At 40.1% G+C, this 21,091-nt stretch overlaps 1 protein-coding gene across 1 annotated transcript in view; it reads left to right on the top strand.

Annotated features, from left to right (window-relative positions):
• adamts16 (ADAM metallopeptidase with thrombospondin type 1 motif, 16) overlaps positions 1-21,091 on the top strand; it is a 51,216-nt gene that overhangs the window by 21,224 nt on the left and 8,901 nt on the right. Inside the window, exons 8-18 of the mRNA XM_032518435.1 lie at positions 951-1,056; positions 1,720-1,857; positions 4,744-4,897; positions 7,813-7,908; positions 10,743-10,891; positions 12,136-12,308; positions 12,408-12,538; positions 12,878-13,001; positions 13,138-13,382; positions 13,629-13,764; positions 15,476-15,602. Coding sequence (XP_032374326.1) covers positions 951-1,056; positions 1,720-1,857; positions 4,744-4,897; positions 7,813-7,908; positions 10,743-10,891; positions 12,136-12,308; positions 12,408-12,538; positions 12,878-13,001; positions 13,138-13,382; positions 13,629-13,764; positions 15,476-15,602 — 1,579 coding nt within the window. The remainder of the gene's footprint in view (positions 1-950; positions 1,057-1,719; positions 1,858-4,743; positions 4,898-7,812; positions 7,909-10,742; positions 10,892-12,135; positions 12,309-12,407; positions 12,539-12,877; positions 13,002-13,137; positions 13,383-13,628; positions 13,765-15,475; positions 15,603-21,091) is intronic.

Genomic DNA, 21,091 nt, shown 5'->3' with positions numbered 1-21,091 from the left:
ACACACACACACACACACGCACACACACACAAACACAATGTAAACCATCTAACCAACCTGACAGCTTGTATGTGGTAATGGCCATGCAAACACATTGTTGTCTTCCACACTGTGAGAAAAAAAACTTGTCCCAGAAAAACACAGTCACGCCAAAAAAAACACACTCCCGTCAAACCCCAGACTTAAGTTTTGACTTCAAAGTGTTGAGGCTAGCATTAGCTCTAATCGTTGCTATGAAAGTCCAGTTCAAAGGTCTGTGTGTGACTCTGCATGTGCGCAGTCAAAAAAGAGTTAGTTCTGACTATTAGTGCTACCAGTCATTATATATAACACAGTGTATTTGCATTTCTGTTACAGCCCTATCCCTCAGTGTTTTCCTCAAAAGCAGTATAATATTAATGATTAACCTCTTTCCTGACACAAAAAAGGAACTAAATTCTCACAATCAATCTGCCTGCTTGTGTTTAATATCATTTAATTATCATTATCATCTGTGTGTGGGACGAAGGGAGAATGGACAGAGAGAGGACAAAGGGAGCTGAATAGTAAAAGGGAGTTTAATAGACAATGATAAATATCAGAAAGAAGTGAAGACAGACAAATACTGTTTTAAAGTGAAGCAAAAGGTAGTGGGAATGTTTCCAAAGAGTTCCATTTTTAAACTTATGAAGGGGTTTTAACTCAATTATTCTGTTTGATATAGTATCTCATGCATGCCGTCCACAACTAGCTCAGACTGGGGTATGTGTCTGTGCTTCTCATCTGAGAGAATCCTCTTGGAGAGAATCCTTTTGAGTTCAAAGTCCAAGTTTTTTTAAGTAGGAATAAACACAGTTTGACAGTGGTTGTTGTCATCAATTACAGTTTGGGTTAGAACTAAGTGAGTTACCACTGATGAAATAATGGAAGTGTCATATAAAGTCTGTAAAATTTGATCACTGGTTTTGCAGGCTTTGCTCCAATTAGTGGGATGTGCAGCAAGTACCGGAGCTGTACCGTTAATGAAGACACAGGTCTGGGTCTGGCATTCACAATCGCCCATGAATCCGGACACAAGTAAGGATTTCCATTCGTCTCATGAGTGCATGATGACAAAAAAAAAAAGTGCTGGGATGTCTTGTGGCAAAGTTAAGTTGTCAACAATGAACCACACTGCCCCTGCTTCGCGTCCAGCCAGGGGCCTTTGTTTGATATTATCCCCCATCTCTCCCCTCGTTTACTGTCATTTGTGTACCGAAGGTATAAAATGCCCTGAAACATAATTTTTAAAAAATATAAAGGTAGAGCGGTCTTCTACCTATTGAAAGGTTGTAGTTCAATCCTTGCAGTCTACATGTCAAAGTGTCCTTGGTCAAGAAACTGGACCATAAAATGCTCCTGATGTTGCACCATCGTTGTGTGAATGGAAGTCGGATAAAAGCGTCAGCTAAAAGAAATGTAATGTAATGATCCCGTAGGATAACATATGCCGTAACCTTACAATGTGACATGTATCATCATATAATTAAAGCATGGGCCACAAGATGTGTTTTCAAGTATTTTTTCCATAGTAATGCAATGTTGTGGTTTTCTGCTTGCCCGCCCTTGCTACAAACACATTAACATGGAATGGCTACCTGTCTTCTATTGTTAGATTAAAAAATATGAACCCAATATTATAGAGCAGTGTCACCATAACTTGTACACAGAAAACATTTTATACCTTTTTTCACTCCCCAGTTTTGGAATGGTCCATGATGGTGAAGGAAACGTTTGCAAGAAGTCAGAAGGCAACATCATGTCTCCAACATTAGCGGGTCACAATGGCATCTTCTCCTGGTCTGCCTGCAGCCGCCAGTACCTCAGCCGTTTCCTCAAGTAAGCTGCCATGCATGTATTTTCTATTACAGCTATATGCTTTTGTTGTGGTGCTAAAACAATGCGCAAATAATTGATTTAAGAAGCACTTATTGTTAGTAATGACATTTATGGGTATCACAGAGTCTTATTAAGTTTTCAAAACACAAGAGCTCCATCACATGCATATGGCACATTGATGAATAATGACTAAATCCTCATGCCAGCCTTTGTTGAGTGCTCATGCAACAAAGACATAAAGCACTGTTTTAGTTTATAAAACTGACTTTTAAAGCAAGAGTCCCCTTGGCAATAACCACGTTTAACATGCATTGTGTTTACAAAAGTCAACATGTGTTACTGATAGATGAACATGTGTTGAAGAAAGAAATATGTCAGAGGCAGGTAAATCAGTTACAAATGCTCTGATCCAAAGACTGGCAAGTGAAAAAGTGCACTTATGGTGAAACTATTATGAGACTTTTGCAGAAGCAAGGACAAACAGGCCTACTGTAGGTATGTATGTATGTGAGAGGCTGAAATATATAGCTGAAATAGCAACAGAGCGAAATGTGGTGCTGATATTTTCATGTGACGTGTTTCTTACAGACTGCATACTGTATGTTTTATGTGTCAACGTACAAGGTACAAGTGTGCAAGACAGAAAGTTGTGTGTGTATTTGTGCAATAACTGCATTTTCATACACCCAGCCTTCTAATCCAAGTAAAAAAAAGAAGCATCATAGACATAGCGTCCATGTGTCTGGCCGTATTTCTATGTGTCTGTGCGTGTGTGTGTGTGTGTGTGTCTGTGTGTGTGCGTGTGCTTGGAAGCAAATAGCTTTGAGCCAGTGCCCGCCACTAAATTTACCAGTGTGTTAACTGAACTGTCAGGTCTCCGCTCTCAGAGTGGTGGAGACAGACAGTGTATTTCCTCGCTGAGTTATTAGAGCTGTGGTGACCTCACCCTTGTTAGAGCTGTCAGCCTTATATTAAACTCGCATCACCCCCAGAGGCCACATGGAGGGGATCTCTGCACCACAGAAACAACCAGGGGTCGTCTTCCTGCATAATCACTGAATGATAAAAATTCTGTACGTTTTCCTAATTGCAATCAACAGAATGTTATGATATTAAAATGTTTTTTGGCTAAATGTGTCTTGTTGAGTTAACCGAGACACTCAAATGTCTCTACATTCATCTGCTATGGAGGGGGAGTGTTGTGTAAGCCAGCAGAGTTTACATCACACTCACACTAAATCTGCCTCTCCTCAGCCAGCTATGACAGAGAGGTCTGTGCCAACACTGTATGTATAGTCAGATGCTTTATCGGACCTCTTTGTCATGCCTAGAATGAATGGACAACTTTTCATGGCAGGGGAAGCACCATCTCCTTTGAAGCCACTTGAAGTTGTTTTGGTTTTTGTGAGCACTCGTGAAACCCTTTAGAAAGTCAGCGATACATAAAAGTTACAAGATTCTTGAGGTCCAAATTTTTTTCCCAGGGTCAGACATGCTACATTGGACACAGTTTGGCTCTTTGGTCTCATCCTAGCTAACATCTAAGGAGACATATCTGTGTCTCTTGTAGAAGCTCCACTTGTGAACTTTTTGGGAAATTTGCTTTTTAGACAACAGGATCTATAGCGCTCAAGTCTGTTTGTTAGGTATGTGGCTGGACCAAGCAGGTGGTTATCTGGTTAGCTTAGCATATAAACTGCAAAGGGAGAAAACAGCTAGCCTATGTACAAAGGTAACAACATTTGTATTAATCAGTGATCGCTAAAGCTCACAGATGAACACGTTATATCTTGCTTCCATGAGAAATTCCTTCAATTGACCATTTTATGTGCCAGACTTTGTCTTTGTATTTGATGTGCCAAAACTCTGTGGTGAATATAAAATGGCCCATAATTTTTATCTGGTAGAGATGAGTCAGGAGATCTGCAGAAAAGAATGGGTGCTTTTCTTATTTATTTAATTTTTTATTTTTATCTATTTTTTAAATCCCCAGCTGATGATAATCGGTGGCCTTCGGTGCTTACAGTTTACGTTTTAGGAAAAAAAAATGAATTTTCCTAAGCCTCTTCCAGTGCCATCATTGAATATAAAAAGCTGCTCTAAAGGGAATCTGTTCTGAGCTACATTGGGCTTATAATTTCATGTGTGATTGACTGCCAGCATACGTGCATGCTTGTCCACGGACCTTACTTGTGCGCCTGCTGATGTGTGTACACTGTAAATGTAATGTATTTTTCAGAAACGTTATTACGTGAATAATATCAGAATATTGCACTTGAAGAACAGCCATTGTTCTCTGTAGACACATAGAACCCATAAAGCAATAGAAGATCAGACACACACACACACACACACACACACACACACACACACACACACTCTGCTAAAGCAATCATGACCACTTGCTAGCACGATAAACCTTTCCAACATATTTTGCTTTTTCATGCTCTTTCCACCATATTTCTGTATTATATTCCCTTGACAGCAGTGTATAAGCTGTAAAACATATCTGTATGTTAACCAGTGATATCAGTTAACATTGGAAACCCCCACTGGTTTTAGGATATGAATGATATGGGCAAGGAGGTCTGTCATAATTGAGCCTCTGATGCATTAAAATCATTTCAGGGTTTAAGTTTTGGCAACGTGTTATGTTACCATGGCAACACTTAACAGTACTCTCCAACGTGGGAAACAATGGAGCATCATAGACTGATGCTATGCTCTCTGTTACGGAATTTCTGTGTGCACAGCATGGAGCCTTACATACCAGCTACCTTATATTTATGAAAACAAGTTATTGCAAGTTCTGCTGACATGTTCACTTCCACTCTCACCTTTTCTTTGCTTTTCTATAACTTCCTCTTTTATTCTCCTTTCCTCCAGTTCTGCCCAGGCTGTGTGCTTATCAGATGAACCCAGAGCAGTTAAGGCGTATCAGTACCCTGAAAAGCTGCCTGGCGAGCTGTACGATGCAGACACACAGTGTAAATGGCAATTTGGGGAGAAGGCCAAACTCTGCACCCTGGACTTCAAGAAGGTAAACTTGGTTTTGACTCAATTATGCCATCCTATACTAATTTAAAAATAAATTTAAAAAAAAAAAACATGCCATGCTCTAATTCTCTCTGTGGTTTTCTTTAGAAAGAAATTAAAGAATTTGAGAGCAGGATGGAGGGAATAAGGTAGAGGAAAAAAGGAAGAATAAAGGAAAAAGGAAGGAAAAGAGAAACTGATTAGGATTGCATTTCCTCATGTGCACACATGCACATGCATGCATTCTGTATGCACACACTCAAAATAAACAGAGATCTAATTCTGCCCATATAATACACACAGGGATAGATGACTAAATATACACTGGAACGTTGCCAATGGGAATCTCTTCTTGTTGCTTTCCCATTTTCGCATAACTCCCGATGTTACTTTTTAAGATACTCTGCTTACTGTCTAGATAGGGTGTAGATTACTTCAATGTTTAAAGACAGTGTAAAGATGTTTTGAATTATTGGTGGTCCAAATATGGTAACATCACCTGAAGATGCACCTGCCCTTCCAAAAACATAAGTCAATGGATTGTTTTTATTTTATTTTTTTGAGATAGTAATTTCTTTAGAAATTATTCTGACACAGCTGAATTTTGCCACAGGACCCCTTGCAGGCCCTGCACACTGTGTGCCTAGATGGAAATGTCAGAAAACTCATTAACCCCAAAATACATTGGCCACCATGTCTCCCTTCAGGCAGATAGAAATCTTAAACTGTAAGACAAGGCATTAACCAGTTAGACTAGAACTCATTGGTGCAATGTTGTACAGTGGTCCTGAAATGCAAAACACAGCATTTCACAAAAGAAATGCAGGCTATCAACTTTATTTGTGACTCCTGATCAGGCACTAGAGACGGCAATGGGAAACCTGCCACTGGACAACATTAGTTCTTAGTCTCACTGATTAAAAGCATCAACATGAGATGCAGATTTGATGCTTCTTAATACAATCAGTGAGTTATGGTTAAAATTGTTTATATATCGATACACCCTGAATGGATTGGAGTATAGAACTGGACTAAGACTTCTTTCATTTCTTCAACATTACTTTTGAGGATTTTACTTTTTTATTAAAGAGTATAAATGACTGAAATCTTTATTTTAAACGATAAAAAATAAAAGATATATATATACTGCATATGTACATATGTATACATAAATGTGTCTATATGTATATGTACAGGTATATATGTACAGTATATACAAAATGTAACAAATAACATACAAATAATACAAATTAAAAAATAAAAAAGTCTCACTTTACAGTCTTTACCACATATAAATCACTATCAAGCAAGATAAATCAAACATGCCATTTTAAAAAAAATACAAAAATACTACTCCCCTATATGTCCTACTTCATCTAAATATTAGATAACAACAGTAACATCAGTGCAACTCTCTTTCATTACTTTTGTACTTTTCACAAATCAATCATCAACCTTTTTTTAAAATTGCAACATGTTTACGCTTTCTTTAATCAATTCATTCAGACTATTCCATGGTGGAAAACAGAGTTGGAAAAAGGGACTTCAAAATGCCACAGAGATTATTAGCTGGATTTGAACCCATGATACCAGAACATGGTATCCTACTTAGCCTGCTCATCCCTGTACTATTTCAGCTAAATGAAATGTGAGAATTGCTCCCTCATGGTTTTGTTTTTGGTCTTACACTGTCTTTGCTTATGCACCTGGTAGTAGCAAGGTGCACAGGACCCAAACAATCCCAAGCAGCACTCATGATCATACTCACTGTCTTTCCAGACACTTGTTACTCATAAAAAATCACTACAAGAACCGGCCTCAGCGGGGCAATTTATCGTGTAATGAACTCATATTTCATGAAACTTTTTGGCAGGCGTTGTCAAGATAAGGTACCGCTGGAGGAGCCAGATGATACTCTCCGTGTTGTGTGGGGTTAGATAGAGCTGGGTTACCCTAGCATAGAGCAAAATTATATGCATGCATGTTTTTTCCCTTTTTCTGTCTTTAACTCAGTTTATGTCTCACTCTGTCCATCATCTCTCTCTCTCTCTCTCTCTCTCTGTCTTTCCCTTCCTCCATCAATCATTTATTCTTTTTCCTGTCCCCCTCTGCCATTTTAACTGCTACAAAAGGCCTGAGCAAGCAAAACAGCTGGACAAATAAGCCTTGGAATGGATTCCATGTTGGCTCTTGGCAGCAACAAGCTGAGGCCGAGGTGCCTGTCAACATCTGCACTGAGTTGTCAGAATCTGATAAAGTCATTCAGATAGTAATAGGGTGGACATGTTAAAAAATTAGCAGGCCATGTTTCTCAGGCAATGTGAGCAGGGAAACCACTCAGTGCTCCCATCTGAATATTTCAAACCACTGCTGAGACACACTGCCATGACTTAATGTAAATTTAAGTCTGTTGAGCCATGTTAATGTACATAATTGCATGGCAATATCTCTTTTATCGAATGTTTATGTACTGTGTGGGTTTCACTTTTTGCTGACATACTGTACGATGTTAGGCAAAGAAAATGTATGAAAATACTAATTGCAAGTTTTTTTGCATGTAATTATTTGTCATTCTGCTGCAGAAAAAATGGATATGCATGTTTCATTTTAACGGATGCATTGCATTGCCTGTGGGATCATACAAATGTTGTTATCCTAGCTACTGAAGCATACATTTTTTGGAAATATAAGGTTGCTGCACACTGATAGTTGCCAGATCAATATTTAACATCTGTATATCGACAGGTTTCTATCAACATGTTTTAATAGCTCTCTAGTGACAAAATAACAATGTTATTATGATTTATTGTCCTTCCCATTTCTAGCTGTGTTTACAGCTGCTTTATGAAGGATACAGATTTTCCCATTACTGAAATGTGGAGCACGATTACTCTCTGCCTTTCTCCCATGTTGTTCCAGGACATCTGCAAGGCTCTGTGGTGCCACCGTGTTGGGAGGAAGTGTGAGACCAAGTTCATGCCAGCGGCTGAAGGCTCTGCCTGTGGCCCTGATATGGTGACTTAACACGTGTGTGTGTGTGTGTGTGTGTGTGTGTGTGTGTGTGTGTGTGTGTCACCTCGAGTGGCATCACACGACTGGCATGGGAACCCATTCATTTCTATGGGACTTTTTTATCCATCGCCTTTGAGACAATTCAAGAGGCCGTACCACAGACATTTTTTAGCTGCTAGCAGGGACATGCAGCTAGATACCTCTATCTTCCGTGTATCTTTACCCATGGTTTTATTAAAAACAAAGAAAAGAACTGTACCATCCATTCAGGGGGTATAATTACCCTTTAATCATACCATCACTAAGATAACCTTTGATCCAATTTAGCCGAAGGAGCCAAAATGAGTTTGCAGTTGAGACGCCTGTTTTGTCAAATGAGGACAGCATGTGGTTTTTTCCTGTATTTTTTTTGTCACTTCACTGTTGACAGCACACTGCTTCATGGCAACATCTTACCAAATACATTCACAAATAAAAAGCACAAAACAAGAGCCTCTCGCAAACATGTGTTTGCAGTTTTGGTGAGAATATGCCCAACAATATGGTTCAAACCAGAACATTGGAAGCCATAGCTTTTAGATTCCCTGCACAGTAGACTGAGTTGCACAAGACCAATGAAACAAGTGAATTCAATTTCAGAGTGGATTTACCCAGCCCCTGTGCTGCTCAGTATTATCAGCTGTGTGACATTTAGAATAAGAGGTGTAGAGCTTGTAAAGATGTCTCACACAGACACACATAGATTCCCCCTCCAAGGGATACCTTGACAAAGAGTGTTAGTATTTAATAAGGTGAACAGGCGGAATTGATGGAGACACTACTATGAAAGTAACATTTGTTGAGTGTTTTAGTGTTATGTAGTGTAGATACTTCCACACTGTTTGGCCGTTTCAAGACAAAGGCCTTTAACTGTGTGACACTGCACTACTTTGAACAGTGTCTTTGTACACCAGTGTCTTTGTCCCAGTGCAGACTAATAAATCTACTTAAAAGCAAAGAGTTTGGATCGACTTTACAATGTTTTACATTTGGGTTCATTTGAGTACAGTGTCAATACAATCTCTCGTTGATAGAGGTACAACAGTCTCCCTCCTTTATTTTACCTCAGGGAGCAGCTGCAATTGGTTTGTTGCTGATGTGGCAAAAATATGCCATTGAGGCTTGCGCCAAAAAGCAATCTGTTCTCTTTATTTATTCTATGTTTCTTTTTTACTTCTATCAAGAAGATTCTCCCCCAAGGCTGAGTCTCTCTCTCTCTTACCCTCTCTCCCTTGACAGCCCATCATCCACATTTGCTTCTCAATATATTGAACTTGATGGTTTAATCCCACCCTCTCCCTCCACGGGACAATTAACTGAACACAAACAATGACAGGCTCACTTAGGAATCTGTGGCACTCAGCCGCAGGGGGAAAACTGAGGGAAAATCAGCTGTTGTAGTTCCTAGTCAAGGACCACGAGATTGGTTGGAAGTGTGTGTGTGTGTGTGTGTGTTGTGTGTGTGTGTGTGTGTGGTGTGTGTGGTGTGTTGTGTGTGTGTGTGTGTGTGTGTGTGTGGTGGTTGTGTTGTGTGTGGTGACATGCATGAACACACAGTGAGAACAAGAACAGCTGAATATTATCTATATATTTGCTGCCCTATCAATACTAGTGTATGATGGGTTGTGTGTGTACAGTGTGTGTGTGTGCAAAGGATCACTCCAAACCGAGCAGTTGAGAATATTGTGACTGATGGCATCTTGACATGTTCAAATCCAGTTCAATGCTGTGCCAGGGAAGTGCCCATAACATAATGTTACTTTAAGCGAGTCTAGATTCTGCAAAGTATTCTCACATTACAGTTGGGGATTTTGAGTAAAATACTGCTCATTTTTGGGAAACGTGATTGGTTGGTTGGCCTTTTTTAAGATAAAGATTCAGCAGTATGAACAACCTGTACCACCTCCATCATCTCATGCATTACACTCTGCAGACAAACTGAATTCACACTACTTGTCTTTTAGTTTAACATTTGTCTCTTGCCTTGCCTGATTGTCTTATGGAAAACCTTTATTAATTCTCATGGGTTGAAAACCACTTGGTCAGAGTAAACCCTGTGCAGAGGGGTGGTGGTATCTGAGGTAGTAACTGTGAACCTAACTAAAGCTCCTCTTTGACAGGTTAAAAGAAGCAGCATGTACAGTTGTGTGTGGGGGGGTAAAACCTTTTGAAATGCATAGTAAAAATGGGCCTATTCTGCGTCACTTCTTTCAAAACGTAGGTAGACACCAGATGTGAGATTAATACAAAAGTCACTAAAAGGCTGAAACCCCACACGTATTGTTAATTATCTCAATGCTTTGGCAGATATGTATTCTTTTGTTTAAGAATTAAATATGTTTCAAAATATGTTTTACAGCTCTGAAGCAACATTACTATATTGATTTATGCATTATTGGCAACAATGTTTCAACCTGTTGGAATGGTTTTATAGATCTTTTTAACTGTTTCTGCTTATATAAAAAAGGGTAACATGAAATGCAAATAGGACACACTATCACTGTTGGAGAATATTCTTCTCAGGTATTTTTCCACATTTTGTTGTGTGTTTGGCTTAGCTCTGTTAATTCTAGCTGATGACAATTAGAGGTAGATACTGCCCAAAAAGCACAACTAGAGTTTTACTGATAGAGAGTATGTAACCAACCAGGCCCACAACCTTTTTGACAGACAGTCATCAGAAAGAAGATAAAGGTCATGGTCCGTTGGAAAGTCTGCATGGTTTTGTTTTTTTTATGACTCTTTGCATCTGTGCACCTCCCTTCTTCTGCCACTCATAATTCCTCTCTCTATCTCAGTGGTGTCGTAGGGGCCAGTGTGTGAAGCAGGGTGACGAGGGCCCGAGACCTCTGCATGGTCAGTGGTCAGAGTGGTCGTCCTGGTCTGCCTGCTCACGAAGCTGTGAGAGCGGAGTCACCTATCGAGAGAGGCAGTGCAACAACCCCAGGTAGAGATTTACATAAGAACAGTTCCGAACAAACAAGTACAACAGTGCATGTTAGCAAAGATTAGAACAGCACAAAAATGCAAATATCAGCAATCAGAGGAGTAGTTTGACATTTTGGGAGATGCTCTTTATTGTCAAGAATTAGTTAAGAGGGTCAATACCACTCTCATGTTTATGGGTTAAGTAAGTTGTAATAGAGCTGGAGACAGCAGGCAATTACCTTTGCTTAGTTGGAGTCTTGATGCTGGAGTCCTGGGGCTGTTTATGTCTTATGTAGTCAAAGAGCTTAAAACAAGGTTAAAACCCACCGCTAAAGCTGAGTGTTATGTTGTTGTTGTTGCCTACCTACGCAAAACTGTTTGACTAAACTTTTCTGCTTCAATCAGGACATATAGAAGATGTATTAAGTGACTACGCTTTAATACGGAGATGGTCTGTACTGTTTGTGATTGTTTAACTCAAGGCCAAGAGTATATTAAGACACGTGATTAAAATAGTGAGGATCACTTTCACAGGGGGCTGTCGCTTTATCGCTTATCTGCTCACTTAGTCCCCTACTCATCAGTCACTCAGGATTATTTGCTCCGCCGTTCAGTGAGGGGCCCCCATCCCAAATGCCGATGCCTCCTCCTTATCATGTCATGCCAAGATCCTGACAAGTGGCAGGCTAAATTAGACAGAGAGTGATGAGGAGAAAGAGCGCGAGATGGTGATGGAAGGTAAGGAAGACAAAGCCAGGCAAGGGGGGAAAGAAAGGGGGGTTAGGAGAGATGACAGAGAAGGGATTAAAAAAGCAAAACATGAAATTCAGAGATATGAAGGGAGAGAATCTGAGAGCGAGAGAAAGATAAGTGACAATGTGATTAGAGGGCTTATAGAAGGTGTAATTGTCCTGTGGAAGAGATTTTGAGGAACACAGCCTGGGGATATACACCTGTGATTTTAGAAGCCTTTACAAAGGCACACACATAATTGCAATGAAATTTAATGTTATTTGTAGTTTATCACACTTTTGCTCACTCAGATCAAATGCAACACAAGTTATTTTCATCCTTAGAATACCATGTTAAGGCATTGCAGCCTGGTATTACCTGTAAGTGATACATGCCATCACTCACTCACACACATATTTAGAGAAGAAATCACAGCATTAGGAAGATAATAATTCTAGGGATATACTGAATATCAAACATAAAATATGTTGCAACAAATAGAGACATATACTTTTCAATCCTTCTCTGCAGACCTGCGTATGGAGGAAAGTTCTGTGAGGGCTCCACCAGGTCGTACAAACTTTGCAACACTGAGGATTGTCCCCCCAACACCACTGACTACAGAGCGCAGCAGTGTGCTGAGTTCAATGGCAAACAGTTCAGAGGATGGTACTACAGCTGGAGGCCATACAGTAGAGTGGATGGTGAGACCCATGTTCCAGTATTTTAGAATTACTTAAAACAATTAAACAATCAATATGCTCGTTGACTGTGGCCCATGTGGTTATTTTCTTTCCCCCCAGATCAAGATGTATGTAAGTTGTACTGCTTTGCTGAAGGCTATGATTTCTTCTTTGCCCTGGCCAGCAAAGTTAAGGATGGGACACTCTGCTCACAGGACAGCTCTAATGTCTGTATTGACGGACTGTGTGAGGTAATACTTTTAAATGGCAAGTGGCGAGACAGTAACAGGGTTTGACTGAATGATGATTTCAAAGTGTGTCGGAATTAGTGTTAGATTATTTTTGAAGATGAAATCATATGTAAGGTGTTTGAAATTGAGCTATAAATTCTGAGCGTGGATTTAGCAGTAGGAGAACATCAATAGACACTCGCTATGCTGGTATAATACTGCTTTAAATGTCATGAAAAACCAAAATGTTGACATCTTAACAAATGCGGGAAAAATTATTGAAGTTTCCTATTTATAGTTTGTTGCTTTTTATGTATAATATACTTGTTTGTCAAAAGCAATGATGTTTTTCTCCCACAGAGAGTGGGCTGCGACCGTATTTTGGGCTCCACAGCTGTGCCTGATGCTTGTGGGGTGTGTAAAGGAGACAACTCCACCTGCAGGATCTACAAAGGCCAGTACACCAAGCAGCATTATACCAACCGTAAGTCCCAGTAGTTAAATTGTTCACTTCATTGGTCTTGGGAGATTTCCCAACTGCCTTTTTTTGGCCTTTTATCATTTCATAACGCATACACAGTTACAAAATGTGTGTGTTAATATTTTATAATTTTTCTCAGAGTACTATGGGGTGGTAACCATTCCAGCAGGAGCTCGGAGTATCCGTGTGATGGAACTGAATACGTCCAGCTCCTACCTGGCTGTCAGGGACACCCAGAGACACTACTACCTGAACGGCCACTGGACGGTGGACTGGCCAGGCAGACACCCCATCGCTGGAGCTATTTTTGAGTACAAGAGACCCTACAACAGACCAGAGAGCCTCATATCAAGTGGCCCTACAAACGAGACACTAGTCATAGAGGTAAAGGATCCCTGGACACATAAAGTGCTGCTTTGATTGATGCTACAGATTTATGTCAATGTCTGTATGTATTTGTGCAACTGGTTGTTTTAGTAGTTGTTTTTTTATGCTTTCTACAACCATTTCCCATCTTTCATTCCTCTGTGACTTACTCTCTTTCTTCCCATGATAACTTTTGTCTCTATATCTGTGCTACGTGTTGTTGTCCCATGTCTCACTGATCTCACCACATTCTTTCTCTTGTAGATATTGTTGCAGAGCTGGAACCCAGGTGTACGCTGGGAATACACTCTGAAGAAAGCTGATGAGAAAAGGAGCCACATCAAACACAATTATACATGGGCCATCATACGTTCCCAGTGCTCTGCAACTTGTGCCGGAGGTAAGTGTAAACTTTATTGACAAAAATAGTTGCATTATCTTATTACAGTCAAAATGTTGTCCGAGCTGTAATTATTGTCCTTTTCATCTCCCTTATCATTTACCATCTGTTGTGAAGTTAGCTGTTTTTCGATTTGGTAAAAAAGCACCATAACTGTTTGTGGTTTTTTTACGTGGAATATAGTTCTAAAAGAATTTAAAGTCTTATCACGTTATTGAAAAGGGAAAGATCACCTTCTGATCATCAATCTGGGCCAGCAACTGAAGCTCAGTCTGACCTCCCTGATCTATAATAAGGCTTTTAGCTGCAGGTTAAATGGAGATGGGAGCGTTCCCATCATTACTGAGGGGACATTAGTAGCTCTTGTTTGGGACTGGTCAGACCTCTTCCTGTTCTACTGAAGACCTGCTATTACATGCATGCACACACACACACACACACACACACACACACACACACACACACACACAAATGGATACGTTAGAGCAAGCAAGCACACACATGCATGACTTCGACAAGTGTCCTTTGTTCCACCTGGGGCACACACACACACACACACACACACACACAAACACCCACACAAACTAATGCAAAGTTCTTGTAATGACCTGGACAGACCCTGGCATGGTGATTTGAGGCTGGAAGTCAGTAGACAAAAGTGTATGTGTGTAAGTGTGTGTGTGTACTTGCTTGCCTTCATGAGTGTGAACAAAGCCCCCAGTGTAGAGTTCCTATTGATTGACACTGCAGGTTAAAGTTCCCCACCCTGGTCTGTTGCAGTGCACCCTAACCACCTCCACCTCTTTGTGTCCTGATTGTAGGCCATGATGGGTTGGGGGTCATTTGCTTTATTAAAGAGTGTGACTGACTGACCTGAAGGAGTTAGGATGTGCAGATTGACCATGCCTGGGGCCAAATACCAACCAGGAGATCTGTGAAGCTGGGATTCAAGTTTCTCATACATCAATCTTCTTCTCTTTTTTTTTTTCGTTTGTCATCATCTAAAACAAATTAAGTTAATAAAAGAAACCATTCATGTGTTGTTTTCATATATTAAAGAAACAAACAAAAATATTTGCACATCACACATGAGATGTGGCGAAAAGACGCACGTTTAAATGTCCATGAACATTTCTTAGAAGGTATTTTAATGTCAGCTTAAACCAGTTAAATTAAACATGTGTCACATATTGCAGGTATATTACATGCAAACATTTGGTAGCATCCAGGATCTTGACACAATATGACTTACAAAACAATGCTGTTCTTTTTTTAGTCGCTATTCCCTTATCTTTTATTGTGACTGTTAGTGCCACTACTCATCTTAACCCCAACCGGTCATCAGACACCACCTACCAAGAGCCTGGGTCTGTCCAAGGTTTCTTCCTAAAAGGGAGTTTTTCCTCGCCACTGTCACAATGTTGCTTGCTCTGGAGGGAACTACTAGAACTGTTGGGTCCTTGTAAATTATGTGGTCTCATGTGGTCTAGACCACATAAAAAAGTGTCTAGAGATAACTCTTGATACACACAATAACCTATTATACTCCTGTCCATAACTATTGAATCCATTACTGTAAATATGAGACTTTTTTGTTGTACTGTCATTTTAATGTAACCAACAGACAGACAGCATAGATTGTTAGTCAAAATGAAAATGATATTCTCCTTTCATGATGATGTGCCTGAAATTATTGATATCACCTATACAGGCCAAATGAACACCAAGTCTGCGTGCTACAAAGACCTTAGAGCGCAAGTGAATACATCCTACTGCAATCCCAGATCAAGACCAGCTACTGGACCGATGCCCTGCAACACCCAACCATGTCCCGCCAGGTCAGACCCTCTGCTCTGTCATATGTCAGTGTTATGTTTGCTAGTCACAGTGGTGATGGTTACTGTTACTAAATCAATGTAGATGAAAATTGTGTGCAGGTCCCCAGAAGATGAATTGTAGTAACTTTGGTGATTCCATGACTTTTCCTCTAGGGCCGCCCGCAGTTTTGAAAATGTATTTGTTTAGTGAAATATCTTGACAGCTATTGGATGGATTCCTCTGCAATTTATTAGAAATATCCATGGTGTCCATGGGATAAATCCTAGTAAAATATCTCAACAGCTATTGGATGGATTGCCATTAAATTGGGTACAGACATTCATGTCTCCCAAAGTATGAATTGTTATCACTTTGGTGATTGCCAGATTTTTTATCCAGTGTTATAATCAGGTCAAAATTAAATCATGTTATTTGTCCAATGCCAAAACTATTGACATTCCATTCAGCCTCAGTTGTGTTTTAGGTATTAGCAAATGTGTGCAACACATTAAACTAAGATTGCTAACATGGTAAACATTATACCTGCCCAGCATGTTAGCATTTCCATTGTGAGCATGTTAACATGCTGACATTAGCATTTAAATCAAGTACGTCTGTGCCAAAGGACAACCTCACAGAGCCACTAGCGTGGCCGTAGACTCTTGTTGTTAAGATTAGAGTTTATGTGAATTAAATATCACAACTCATTCAACTCAAACCTTAGTGATGTCAATGATAATTGGTGGCTTCAAACATTTGTGAATGACCTCAACAATATATCTCGGGGTCGGGCTCTCAATCTGGACATCATTAAAAAATGGTATTTGAACGTTACACAATTCCTCATGTTTTCCTGATACACACTTTTGGATGGAAAAAGACAGAATAGTTGGCCCATCTGGACTTCTAGACTTTGGGGTATGTCAATTATTCAATTGTTCAATTGGCATATCCTGGAAGGGCTATTTCGTGAACCATAGGCTATGTGACAGCCAAAAACATTGTTGGCTGTTACCGCTCACCATTCTATACATGCACGCCTTAGGGGCCACCTGCCAAGTAGGTTGATATAGATATTGAAGCTCACCGCGCTAGTGAAAGGATGGTCTTGTGGAACGTATTTTACTGTACGTTTTCGCTCTACTTTGACTTAATGTCCTTTACTCTCATTCTACTTCACTGTTTGGAGGTTTAGTCTTCTGTCCTCCTACCTTCTGTCTTTTTCACCTTCCTCCTCCCTGCCTTCTTCTGACCGCCATGGGTTATTGTTTTACAACACCTACACATCTGCACTGTAATTTTTGACGTGCGGTGTCAAAAAGAGCTGTTTATTGGTTGAGTCAACTCTTCCAAACTACTTCCCACACTATCTCCTCATAAAGGGAATGAATGGTGTCAGGCAACACTGGCTGTATTCTCCACCCTATTTGAGTCCAATAAAGCACCTGTTCTATGATGAGGATATTTTTCTCTTGTGTAATGAAAATAGCTTTAACATTTCAGCCAAACATGTGTGTGAGACACGGTGAAGAAGGGAAAGTTCCACTGGATATTCTCTTTGTGTCTTTGTCCAGTTCAGCATGATACCTCACCAACTGTCAGGACTGGTTAGCTCCTGTGTTTGTTTAATACAGCAGGCCAAAGACTTGTAAACCTTTTCACATGCAGCCTCTCCGTGGGACCTAAGCTCATAACAACACACCAATTCTCTGGCCCTATCAACACCCACCAGAGACATCACTTTTCAGATTGTAGTTTAAGAAACACAGCTGGAAAGAAACAGACTTGAATTAGGCTTAAAAATCTGAACCTAAGTCACTACACGTGCATGGGTTACAGAGAGACATTGTAGCTAAAGCTGTTGGCAACCTGTCCCCAATGAGCTGTGTATTTCCTGTCTTGAACAAACATCAATCCTCCTGTAAAGGAATGACTTGAATCAGTCACTCAGTCACACATCCAGGATGCTGTGGACAAAAGGGCTTTTCTCAGAAATGTTGTAAAACTACCCCTGTCACTTAGAGTGGCACTAACAAATTTTCTATGAAGCATGATGATAGCAAACGGTGAGAGTGGAGCGAGACCCGCTTATGGTTCTGTGGTTTCAGGGTGTGGTTCTGTGGGATCTTGGCTCAGCTCAGTTGGTTTGGTCACTGTCTATACCCCTGACACACAAGAGCCAAGGCAGAGGATCAAAGATCAGTCAGCGTGGTGCGATGCTGCAGACATCATAGGGAGTGGTGCGCCCAATGACAGGCAGGACATGTATGAACACACATACATAAAGACACGTACAGGGGAAATGTCCCTCCCTTGTGTCTGCTGTTCTGGACAGTGTCATGAAGTTTACCCTGGCCAGAAAACAAATCAGTGAAACACTCTTGGAACAACATTGGCTTAAATGAGAGGGGAGATTTCTTTTTATTTAACTTCCTATGTACTTGTGTAGTTCACTGTCTGTAAGTATTAGCCAAGGCACAACATATAGAGCAACCTTAACAGAATACCTACTCTGAGTGGGGATGCTAACTTAACAAGAAATGTAGAACATGCACCCATGTACAAAGACTCAGTCTTCAATGCAGTTCCAACTTGTGGTCCTTGGCTGCCGGCCATTCCCCCTCTCTCTCCCCTGGCATGTCTATGCTGTCCTGTCAAAATAAAAGCCTAAAATGCCCCAAAATAAATATTTTAATAAATAATCTTAAAAAAAAGAAGAAAAGGTATTTCCTTACCAATGGCTTCAACCATCCAGGACACTTGCACATACTTTGCAGACTTGTACAGGTCGTGCCGCCACGCATATAGCCCCTATAGCCACGCATATAGCCCCTCTTGGAACAACTTGCGCGTCTAACCCTAACCCTAACACAAGTAAGCAGCCGTCTGCGGATTGTATGTCCGAGGCCGTCTCCACCACATCCACCTGCAAGGTTGCCAGCCGTGTGTCTGCCTGGCCTACTCTGTGTGTAGGACAGCCTGTTTAACCTGCCAGTCGTCATCAATAAAGTAGCATGTGTCACATAGCTCTCCTCAGTGAGCAGTTCTGCAGAGAGCCACAAACTGAGCAGAAAAAGATCTTAAAACGCAACATGCTACTGCAATGTCTGCACTAGCAAGTTAACTTTTACAAAGTATAAACCGTTTTTAAATTACGTTTTTAGGTTTGTTTGAATAATATTGTTTTTAAGCATTTAATTGACAGCATTAATCGGTTAAAATTCTTATTGTTGGTTAACGGTTAAACGGTTAATCATTAGAAACCCGAACTCTGAGCCTCTATCAGGTATAATACGGCACGGATAAAGCAGGAGAGTTACAGAGTATGGTAGATCCCTATCTCCCAAGGAATAACGAGCATTTATCTAGAGGCTTTTGACAGCTGCTGTTGAGGCGTCAATTCCTGTGTGTCTCTATTCTGAGTATTCCCACGTACACTCTTTGCAATGGTCTGAAATATCAGCCAGATTCTTGCAAATGAAGTGGACACCGCTGACAACTTGTGCCTTGATTTACGAGCAGAGAACGGTTTAGCTGAGACACTGACCTCATCTTGGTCAGTGTTGCATGTGGATGTCCAAAAGAATTCTGTTGTTGGAAGTTCCAAATGTGACTTTGTCCCGATGCATGTAAAACTGTTTTGTTATGTTGTGGCCACATCAAGCCTTTAAAAATATTTTAAGAAGTCTCATTATTTCTTGATATTAGAAGGCGTTGCCAGAGAAAGGCACAATAAGGCCTTTTTGCATCTTTGCTCCTGGACAGCAGCGCCTCTAATGCTATGAGTCACTTTTTATTAGCGTTTGCTGAACGTCTGAAATGTAATATTATATAGTTATTTGCAAAGTTTAAAAAGCAATGAAATACAAAATAACAGAAGAGAAAGAAGAGCAATAAAATCAAACTTTGAGTGTTAAAGATGCATTGCATACAAAGTATAAAATAACATGAACAGGGCACTTGCAGTTATTATGTAAGATGCTGTTGTTGCTGCCATCAGGGGTGGTGTTTGGTTGCTATGAAGCTCACTCCCATCCAAATTCTCTCACACTTTCACCAAGACTCTCAAGGAACAGTTTTCTCTTCTACACTCCTAAAGAGCACTGCAGTCTAAGTCTAAAACTACAATCAAATCTATTACAGTAACACTAATGCACACATTTCCAGAAGTAGATTCAATCTCTCTCTCCCTCTCTTTATGCTTTTCTTTGAAATCTCCCCTCTCACTAACATGAAGTCATCTCTTCCTTAATTTGTATTCCATTGGTGATGTCCCAACACCTGCTGAAAAAACACAGTATTATACAGGGCACCAATATTATGTAATCACCACTGAAATCATGGAATGCCAGTTACGTTGCCATTTATCTTATGTTTTATAGTAACCAATAGCTGTTCTAAAGGGGATTTTTCCTACGCATAGCAGTGCAAGTGCCTTCTTTTTCCTTCTTGCTCATTTGGTGTGTGTCTCCGTTCTGGAACAGGTATCCTAGGAAAATCCTGCATGATGACCACAGAGCTGTCTCATTTTCACTGACGTAAAGTAACGATTGTGTTGACAGAAAATATATATATAATCATCAGAAAAGGAGGGCCATGTCCCCCCAGAGCTTTGTTACTTTGTTAGGTCAGACGTTTTAAGAAATAATGGCATGTTTGTGGTTCACTGTGTCATCATGTGTATTTATGTGCTGTGTATTATTTAGTCATTCCGGCTTTGTTTTCACTGTTATTTAAAAAAAAAAAACTGGTACTGTGAGCACAGCGCACTACTCCCAGCTATACAGATTATTATCAACGAGGCAAAACACGTCTGCCCCCATAGAGTTGTCAGGTACTTTGGATAAAAGAGATCCCCGAATGTTATGTTAGGATGGCTACCACTGTACTCCACCTACAGTCTACTTTATTAACTATTGGGTTGTATTTGGGTAACTAATGTTACCAAGGATTTTTTACAAACCCCCCACAACATTTTAGTAACTTTGTAAAGCAGCATTAAAGCACAGCAAAAAAAAGAACACACACATTTTAACTAATAGGACTGTTAAATGACAAGATGACATAAGTGCGGTAAAATGTTACTTTGTTTATTTTTGTCTTTTGCACGTGCACAAAGGTAGCAAAAACTTTCAATGAAAGGTCAGACTGACTAGTTTCTGAAGCTTTCAACATCTATCCTCAGCAGATGGAGTTGCTAAGTTGTCATGGAAATGGTTTAGTCGCCCTGACCCAAGTGTTTAAATTTCAGTTACCTGTTCACATGACACAAAATAATAAAAATGGCGGGTAAAACATGCTAAAATAAAAAGTGTACAACAAATATTGTCAAATCATACTGTTTTCAATGTTGTCATGCATCAAACAAAGCTGGAACTACTACCAGAGTTAACTTACATTTTTCACTTTCTGAAACATAAACCAATGGGAAACATACATATTTAACTTGTCACCTTTTCTCACTAGTTTCCCCAGTCAGGTTATTCATTAAAAAATCTGCAATCAAATT

Source organism: Etheostoma spectabile, chromosome 6 (assembly GCF_008692095.1).
Source record: "Etheostoma spectabile isolate EspeVRDwgs_2016 chromosome 6, UIUC_Espe_1.0, whole genome shotgun sequence".
NCBI classification, from domain to species: domain Eukaryota; kingdom Metazoa; phylum Chordata; class Actinopteri; order Perciformes; family Percidae; genus Etheostoma; species Etheostoma spectabile.
The sequence above is the reverse complement of the archived record's forward strand: the minus strand, read 5'-3'. Positions and strand labels throughout refer to the sequence as shown.